The 9,577-nt window shown below is 50.0% G+C and overlaps 1 protein-coding gene across 1 annotated transcript; it reads right to left on the bottom strand.

Annotated features, from left to right (window-relative positions):
- Nucleotides 1-906: 906 nt before the first annotated feature.
- On the bottom strand, nucleotides 907-7,749 carry NPFF (neuropeptide FF-amide peptide precursor). Its single transcript, XM_081899058.1, has 3 exons — nucleotides 5,673-7,749; nucleotides 2,945-3,075; nucleotides 907-1,285 (listed from the first exon to the last, which is right to left on the bottom strand). Exons 1-3 carry the CDS (start codon nucleotides 5,808-5,810, stop codon nucleotides 1,162-1,164), a joined length of 393 nt encoding a protein of 130 aa, XP_081755184.1. The 5' UTR covers nucleotides 5,811-7,749; the 3' UTR covers nucleotides 907-1,161.
- Between the last annotated feature and the right edge of the window lie 1,828 nt (nucleotides 7,750-9,577).

The following is a 9,577-nucleotide window of genomic DNA, read 5'->3' as shown; positions in this document are numbered from 1 at the left end:
GTGTCTTCTTTTACCCACTGAGATGAGGGGGTCTGCGCCCCTCCAGATCTTGCAACTCCCATGATCCTTGGTCAGTGGCCATGCTAGCTGGGGCTGATGGGAGTTGGAGACCACCAACAACAGGGGAAGGGGGGTGCTACAGGTTTCTCACAGTTGCTGTCCACAGACACATCTAGAATTGTACACCTGTTGACCACTGCTGCATCAGGCCAAGGCCCTAAGGCAGAATTGAATGGTCCCATTATCCATTCCATTCCCCCCTCCTTCCTGAGTCGAAGCAGTCAAAGATCATCGAATTGTGGAGTCGCAAGGGACCCTGATGCTCATCTCATCCAACCGCCTGCAGTGCAGGGAATTGAACCTGGAAACTTGGTGTTATCGGCACTACGCTCTAACCAATGGAGCTATCCAGGCCAAAAGGCAGTTACTTCTGAATACAGGGGATGCTCCCACTGCTGGCCGTATCATATGCTTTCCAGAGGCATTTGGGTGGCTGCTCTTAGAAACAAGATACTGGGTGAGATGGAGGCAAGTAATTTGCTTGGGACCAAGGCAAAGGAGAAGTTGGCAGCCCCAATAATTTCCCCTTCCCAAAAGCATCATTTAATTTGCTGAGACACACTTCAAATCACTCCTTCCTCTCCAATGGTAGCCAAGCGGCCCTGGAGCTGTTGGGTCGCTATAGACAGGGGTAATTTTCTCTGATTTTCCTCTCCATCCTCCTCCCTTGTGAAGAAATTTTGTGGGACTCTTGGCACACCTTGCTCTGGTGACCAGCTTCCCATGTTGCGACCCCCCAGTGGCAGGGAGTTCCGTAAGTTCATTGCGTATTATGTGGGGGGAAAGTTAAGATTTACAGAACTGGTATATGGCAACGCTGCCTGAACAATGGGAGTCTTGACAATGTCAGGAGGACCACGGGTTCCCTGCTCTAGCTGGCCTACGTGACAGAAAAGATTGTAGTAGGTTCCAAGATGTAACCATTTTTTATTATTAGCAAGTGGCAAAGCACAAACCCCTAAACAGTAGGGTCAGTCACCCGGGTAACCCAGAGATGACACAGAAGGACGAGTGGAAGGGGAGGCTTTTCGACCTAGTGCGGCACTAGTTCTCGGTGCAAGGACCGGGTGGTGGCAGTTCTGTGCGTTGCTGTCCTCGACTTCATTTCTTCTTGCCAAAGCGCTGCGGAACAGCCATGCTCAGAAACTGAGGAGCCACGGCGTCCCAAGCCCGTGGCTTGATTAGGCCACCGCTGCTGGAGCTGGCCCGGGCCTCACGGCCAAATCTGCAGAAATAATAATAATAATAATAATAATAATAATAATAATAATAGTTTATTATTTACTGTATTTTTCGTCCCATAGGACGCACCTAGTTTTTTGGGGGGGAAATAAAGGAAATTTTTTCCCCCTTTATTTCCCCCCCCAAAGCAGGTCGGGGAAACCGAACCAGGTCGAGGAACAGCGGGATGGCGGTGCTGCGCCTCCCTGCTGTCCCCCGAGCTTGTGGGCTGGCCGATGTCTGCCCGGCGCGAGGGGTGCTCTACTTCAGGGCGTCCCGTCCGCCGGGCGGCAGGCTGCTATCCGCAGCGTGGGGTGCTCTGCGGGGAACTCCTGCAGGGCTCCTCATGCTGCCGCTGGGCGGCAGGCTGCTATTCGCAGCGTGGGGAGCCCTCCCTGCAGGGCTGCCTAGGCTGCGGATGTCTTCCTGAAGCCTGGAGAGTGAGAGGGGTTGGTGCGCACCGACCCCTCTCGCTCTCCAAGCTTCAGCGAAAGCCTGCATTCGCCCCATAGGACGCACCCAGATTTCCCCTTCATTTTCGGAGGGGAAAAAGTGCGTCCTATAGGGCGAAAAATACGGTATACCCTGCCCATCTGGCTGGGTTTCTCCAGCCACTCTGGGCGGCTTCCAACATAGTATTAAAATACAGTGGTCTGTTAAACATTAAAAGCTTCCCTAAACAGGGCTGCCTTCAGATGTCTTCTAAAAGTCTGGTAGTTGTTTTTCTCTTTGACATTTGGTGGGAGGGCGTTCCACAGGGCGGGTACCACTAACTGAGAAGGCCCTCTGCCTGGCTCCCTGTAACTTGGCTTCTCGCAGCGAGGGAACCGCCAGAAGGCCCTCGGCGCTGGACCTCAGTGTCCAGGCAGAACGATGAGGGTGGAGACAGAGATGGAAAGCAGCACAAAGCAAGTTGCCTGGGGAACATTTTTGGCACTCAAAAACACAGCACTTGTAGCTCTCTGGACTCTTTGTCCTGCTTGCGCCCACCAAGTCATCACTTTTGCCAGATGGATGGTGAGAAGGAAGCAGAGCGGTGCAGCTAGGTGTCTTGGAATAGTGTTTTGCATTCCCCCACAGTCCCCATCCCAAGGAGAACAGAATTGCATCCTCCAGAACTACTGAAACGAACCAGAGTCCCCTTATTGTTGCTACAGGCATTGATGGGTGGGGATTTGAACACAAGACAAGGGAACGATTGAAAAACGGTTTAGTTTTTAGGGGCATTGCAAGCACAGGAAACGTGTTCTGAGCAGTTGCAGAAAAAAGGTCGTAGGGATGAAGGGTCTAAGTAAGACCTGTGAAACTGACAGGCGGGAATGTTCATTTAGATAGCAAGGATGCTGTGTTTGTCTTTTAAAAATTGACTCTTAAATGGGGGAGCCTATGCCTGATCTGTGGCCTTGGAGAATGCGTGCAAATACTATTCGGATGAAAAACACTCAAACCATCGTCAGGAGATGACTTGCTGAGTCTCCCACCCCAGTCCATGGCCAAAATGAAACAACAGATGTAATTCCAAGAACTGGAAAATTAACGCAATCGGAGCTTGAAAAAGGAAGGGGAAAATTAAATGAACCGCCCCCTCCATCCACTTGTGCACCCTTTAGTGTAGCCAGAATACGTGCTTCTGCCTGGCTGCATCGACCCCCACACTCCTTACCTTTGGGGCTGGAACAGGAAGGAGGGGCTGCGACCAGGTCTCTGCACAGCATGAAGGAGGGAACGGAGAAGGACGCCCAGGGGATGCTCCTCAGGGGGAATCTGGACAGGATGGTCCTCGTTTTCTTGCAGCTGGGTGGACAATTAAAAAGTGGGGGTCATTTGAGAAATTCAACAAGAGACGAGTTCCTTGCAAGACCAGGAAGTAGCTTGAGGATCAGGGAAAACAGCATGGGCATCGCATTATTCATAGAATCAAAGAATCACAGAATTGTAGAGGCGGAAGTGTCCATGGGGGTCATTTAGTCCAGGGTCGGATTTAGGTTTGATGAGGCCCTTAAGCTACTGGAGGTAATGGGGCCCTTTATATGTCCAGCTGTCCTTTGTCAACAACAAATTGTCGCTGTTTTTGTGTGTTGAATATATGCTATATGGTAACTTATGGACCTAATAGGTAACTAAAGCCATTTGCACATAACAAAATATGTATTTTATCAAAGTAATTGTTGAACTGAAATACAATTAAATTTTCTGGGGGGCCCCAAGAGAGTGGGAACCTAAGCTATAGCTTGTTTAGCTTATACATAAATCCAGCACTGATTTATAATAATAATAATAATAAATTTTATTTATATCCCGCCCTCCCCAGCCGAAGCTGGGCTCAGGGCGGCTAACAACAATGAAAATAATCCAACATTCTAAAAACATTCATTATAAAATTAATTAAAATCAAATTTAGTGCAACTCCCTGCAATGTGGGAATCCTTTTGTCCGATGTGGGATTTGAACCCACAACCTTGAGATTTCAAGTCTCATGCTGTACAGACTGAGTGGGCTAGCTCCTCACAGTTGCATAATGATGGTAAATCTTGAGCAATTGTAAGCTCTATCCACCCAACATAATGTCAAACCAATTATATTTCTTGGAATTTCACACACACACACACACACACACACACACACACAACACCAAAAACAGCTGAAATTCTGGAGATTGCCTTACACAAATTGTGAATATTGGCAAAATCCAACAGAGTCTCATGACACCTTAAAGATATTTATTATGACATAAGCTCCATCTGGTGAAATGGTCTCTAGTCCACTAAGGCTTATGCCATTCGCCTGGGCTGTCGCCAACAAGTTTCACTTAGAGTAGACACACTGAAATAAATGGACCCAAGTTAGTCATGTTTATTAATTTCAGTACATCTACTCTGAATAGCACTGGATACAACTCTTTATCTTTAAAGGTGCCAGGAAGATGAAATTGTTGGCTTTGCTTCAACATAGGCTTAACACGCTCTGAAAATTGCGTGAATATCTGTGCATATTTGCTTCTTACGCATTTTCTCTGCATGGGGAGGGCAAGCAGCTATGCAGGGGACCTGTGGACCACCAGGAACTCTGACTGATCACTTTATGCTTTGGGCTTTCTGGGATTCACCCTCACACTTCCATGTTTAGAAACTTGCTTTTAAAAAGGAAAGGAAAGGAAACCCAGATTCTGAGGATTCTTGTGCCTTGCGCATGCTAGAGCTCTGCTGTTGTCACAGGGTATATACCCAGCTCGGGTTAACATCTTAATAATGCAAAGCACTTTGCATACATTCACAGGAATCTTTTACAACAGCACTGCATGGTAGGCATGCACTATTTTGCCCATTTTGCAGCTAGAAAGGACTAGGTAGTATAGCTTGCTCAAGGCCACCTAGTGAGTTGGTGGCTGAGGAGGATTTGAGCCCAAGCTCCATCAGTCTTGGAGCCCCACAGATTGCAATGGTGCCACCCTCTCCAGGGGGGTGGGGTGTGTGACTTCCTGGATCTCAGCAAGCGTCTGGGAAAGGAAGGAAGGAAGGAAGGAAGGAAGGAAGGAAGGAAGGAAGGAAGGAAGGAAGGAAGGAAGGAAGGAAGGAAGGAAGGAAGGAAAAGTCCCTCATTTGCCAGTCCCACTCTGGGCTTATGTTATACTGACTTTCCAGCTTGGCCAAACTTTTCTCCCTCTCTCAGTTGGGTGGGGGACCCAAAACACCTCCACAAGTCATTGTGGCATAATGGTTAGTGTGCTGGACTAGGACTGGGTAGGTAAAGGTAAAGGGACCCCTGACCATTAGGTCCAGTCGTGGCCGACTCTGAGGTTGCGGTGCTCATCTCGCTTTATTGGCCAAGGGAGCCGGCGTACAGCTTCCGGGTCATGTGGCCAGCATGACTAAGCCGCTTCTGGCGAACCAGAGCAGCGCACGGAAATGCCGTTTGCCTTCCCGCTGGAGCGGTACCCATTTATCTACTTGCACTTTGACGTGCTTTCAAACTGCTAGGTTGGCAGGAGCAGGGACCGAGCAACGGGAGCTCACTCCGTCGCGGGGATTCGAACTGCCGACCTTCTGATTGGCAAGCCCTAGGCTCTGTGGTTTAACCCACAGCACCACCCATAGGGTAGAGTCAGGTTCAAATCCTCACTCAAGCCCCACAATGAGCAGATTGGGGGTTTAAACCCAGGCTTGCTCACTGTGGGACACTGGGTCTGTTATTCTCTCTCAGCCCAGCTGACCTCACAGGGCTGTGGGAGGAGGATAAACAAGTGTGTGTGTGTGTGTGTGTGTGTGTGTGTGTGGTGTATCTGTGAACAGAGCCATGCCCCACCACCCTGCAATAACTGACTAAGCAGCATCGAAGTTCGCTTGGCACCCTCCCTTGCCCTCTAGGCCGCCGCCTCGTTGGAGGCCACTCACCATCCAGCTGAAGAGTCTTTCCGGGTAGCCGTCGGGCTCCTCTGCCTCTTGGGAGCCCATCCCCTCCTCAAGGCTTCGGCTTGGCTTGAGGCTGCCGGAGAGCAATGCCAGGGCGAGCAGAAGGCGGGCAGCTTCCATCTTGACAGGCCTGCTCTCTCTCAAAGCGCTTCCCTTTTTGCTTTGGCGCTGCCTTTATATATCTGTCTCCGGCACGGGTGATGGTGGTGGGGCAACAGCAGCACAGGGTGGGATTGATGGCAGCGACGGCAACCCATTTGTAAGGCGAGTTTGCGAGGGGGGCCCGCCGGCACCTCCCCATGACGAGCGGAGAGGGACCGCCACGGCCCCCCCCCGACAGAGCCTCCGCCACTGCTGGCTGGGGCTGATTTGTGCGTAATTGCGAGGATAAATCCAGCCCCAAACTGCTCTCTTAAGTCCTGTTGGGGATTTGGTAGCTAATTGCTTGTACGTCGCCGTTTGTACACCACCGGGGGGGGGGGACGGAGGCCCAGGTTATTCTCCGGACACTGACCGCTTCCCTCACACTCCCCAAGGTCTCCCACCTTGATGGGCCCGTGAACGCCAGAGGCGACTCGGGACCAGACATTTGTCACGTCGCCGCTTGCACAGCCGGCTCTGCAAAGCTCCCGTCCCCGGGGCGTTCACGTCGACGAATTCGAGCTTTTTACAGCTTAATGAAAACCATTTACCAAGAAACGGGAAAACAGGCAGCCGACGGGACAAGGATGGGGGGGGGGGGAGCTGCTGAGGTGGGAGGAGGTTGGCGTGCAGGCCCAGGCCCCAAACGACGCAGCCCTAGACATTCAGGTGTGGGGCGTGTGGGGGTCTCATCCATTTTAAGTTGGTGCGGATATTTTCTTTCCAGATTTGCAACACAGAGGGATACTACACCATTCTTTTTTTGGGGGGGGGGACAGGCTGCACAACTGGGGAGAGGCAGAAATCGAGAGACCTGGCACTGGAAGTAACTCCACCTGTTGGATTTCTGCCTATCAGACAGCTGGTTAGAAGACACTAAGCCTGCTTTTAATAAAGGTGGCTGGAACAGGCAAGGCTTTGGATAAAAGAAAACAGTTGAGAGAGACCGCTTCTCCTGATCACTCGCTCCTTGCTCTGTGTACTGCCGCATTGGCCGGCCAGGCTTCCCCCTGCACAGGTTGGCAGGCAGCGCAGCATGGCCCCGCTTGGCTCCAGTGGGGTGCAGCTCCAGCAGTATCAGCGACTTGCCCGCCCCGGGCACTAGCAACCCATGCTACGCTTCTGTCAGAAGGAACAGCCGCTATGAAACAGAACCTGGGTGAAGGGAGATAGCTGGGAAGGGGGAGACTCAAAACACAGTGCAAAGAAATCTAGTTGCCGCAGCAGGTCGCGTGAAAAGGGGTCAAAGTGTTAAAAAACCTCCCTCTGCTGGGTCTGAGAAGCAGATTGGGTGAACTAAATCGCCCCCGAGTTTCACGACGTCCCTAAAACAAAGACAGAGCCATCAGTAGGGGAATAGCAACACAACACACTTTGGCACTGTTCATTTCGTTCCAATGCACCTTGAACTAATCCAGTGAGCGACGCCTCCTCCCCTTGCCTAGCTTTCCCATCTACGAGAGGAGGAAAAGTTGGGGAGATGATGGAGTCCTGACAAATGTTTTTGCGAGGTGTCCCCCCCCTTCCTGCACCGCCCTCCGGCAACACGAGAAAGCAAGACATCAGCATAACTGCATATTAATCTCCACGCCATGTTTTGCTGGAGGCCTACAAGGAACCATCTGATTGGCACCTGACTGATGGTCCCAATAACAGTCAACTCCTCGGAGCAGGGACAGGTTCGTATTCATCGGCAGAGTTGTGTGTGACCCATTCATCACGCACAGCAGTACATTTGCTTCGAGGGGGTGGTGGGAAGAAGACGATCAGCTTGCATCTGAGGAAAACTGGACTTCTCTTTCCCCAAGCAAGCCCTGTTCCCAATATAAATAAGAGGCAATGTCCCTGTATGGTGTTCCCTTGCAACATGGGTGTAGCCAGGATTTATGTTGTAAGGGGGCAGCAGGACACCCGCCCGTCATCGTCCTCTGTCTGGCTCTGTCTGGCAGGTTCAGAATGAAATGTCTCAACAACAGTTGTTTTAAATTGCTTTCTTCTGACCCCAAGTTCTCAGAAAAATCAGCCAAAATCTTCAGCAACTTGAAAACTAAGAGAAGCTTCCAGAACCCAGCTACCTGCAACATGATTGGTCAGTTTGTGGATTCCACACCTATCACTCAATCCGGTTGCCAGTTGCGGCACTAGAATGCACCACAACATCACGCAAGCATTTCAGTTTCATATACAGTGGTACCTGGGTTTTCGAACGTAATCCGTTCCAGAAGGCTGTTCGACTTCTAAAACGTTTGAAAACCGAGGCGCAAAGGTTGGTCTGAAAATTCAATAGAGAAAATGGGGGGGGGGGAGAGACACAGTGGAAGCCATTCGACTTCTGAGGCGCGTTTGAAAACGGAAGCATTTACTTCCGGGTTTTCGACATTTGAAAACCGAAACCTTCGTCTTCTGAGACATTCGAAAACCGAGGCACCACTGTATTCTGATTATTTTAGTTAAGTGTTTTTATTTATTTACTTGATTTGGGTGGGCAGCTGCCCCCCCCATGCCCATGCCTTGCATTAAAGATCACCTGTAGATGAAGAGCAGGAAACAGGCAAGCTGAAAGAACAAGGAACATATCACCAAAGATTGGCATACTTTTTAGGAAGGAGGTCTTGTTTATATTTCGGTGTGGACCTATTACAGCAGCAGGAGGGAACTTCTGGCGTCGCCATGGGGCCCATGAGGCTGCTTTGGCCACATTGCACAGACCTGCCCTATAATATCATAGGCGATGCCAAGTTTGTTGCCGCCCCGGGGAAGGAGCCCATCAGAGGAGGCATGTTCCATGGGCAAAGGAATCAAAAAAGGCCACCAATTTGGTCAGCTGTATGTCAGGCTTTATTCCAGAGATGTTGCTTCGCTTCCTAGAAGCTAGAGCAGGCATAGGCAAACTTGGCCCTCCAGATTTTTTGGGACTATAACTCCCATCATCCCGAGCTAATAGGACCAGTGGTCAGGGATGATGGGAGTTGTAGTCCCAAAACACCTGGAGGGCCGAGTTTGCCTATGCCTGAGCTGGAGTTTAGGAAAGGAGGAAGGAAGAGGTTGGGGGAAAGGGTGAAGTCAATCGTGGGGTGTGTTTGGGCAAAGTAGGGGTTTACATAACAGGAAGAAGGGAGAGGCATTGAAATGGAGGCAGTCTGTGTGCAAGGAGGAATTGAAAGGAGGAGGGAGGGGAAAGCGGGTAAAGGTGAAAATAGGGGGTTTAAAGGGGGCTACAAAGGAGGGAGTAAGAGGCCTGGAAACAGGCGCATTCTTGCAGAGGGAGCTGATGTAATGGAAAAGCAAAGAAGATGAATTGATTCAGATAACATTTTCCAAAAAGGATATAGGTGCTGTATGTTTCAGCTCTACAGGTTATCGATACATCCCAAGTCTGTGGGAATGGGTGAGCCAAATGTTGGAGATTGACCTGGGAGATAATTTGAAATCACTCATGGCCCAGTTGGGTTTTCTTGGTAAAGTTAATTGTTATTTCTCAGCTACAAATACCATCTAGAAATGGTATCACAGTTGTGCAAAGTGATAAGAAGATATATTCTCCAAGCATTTGTATAGCTTGTGGCAAAGGATGCTTTCTAAATGGACAATGATGACAAGACGATGCTCGCTTTCATGAGCAGTGATTGCCCATGAAATTTATATATGTAAATAAACATTTCAAGAAAAGAGAATTCCAACTAAATATCAGGAAGGACTTTCTGACAGCAAGAGCTGTTCGACAGGGGAATGGACTCCCTTGGAAG

The sequence above is a fragment of the Podarcis melisellensis genome (assembly GCF_964234715.1).
Source record: "Podarcis melisellensis genome assembly, chromosome: 2".
Classification (NCBI taxonomy): domain Eukaryota; kingdom Metazoa; phylum Chordata; class Lepidosauria; order Squamata; family Lacertidae; genus Podarcis; species Podarcis melisellensis.
This window is presented reverse-complemented; position numbering and strand designations above follow the sequence as displayed.

Coding starts and splice junctions, on each gene's coding strand:
- NPFF (XM_081899058.1), bottom strand. CDS start 5,810: ATGGAAGCTGCCCGCCTTCTGCTCGCCCTGGCATTGCTCTCCGGCAGC. Junction 3,076..5,672: donor AAAGACTCTTCAGCTGGATG/GTGAGTGGCCTC, acceptor TTGTCCACCCAG/CTGCAAGAAAACGAGGACCA. Junction 1,286..2,944: donor TTCCTGTTCCAGCCCCAAAG/GTAAGGAGTGTG, acceptor TTATTTCTGCAG/ATTTGGCCGTGAGGCCCGGG.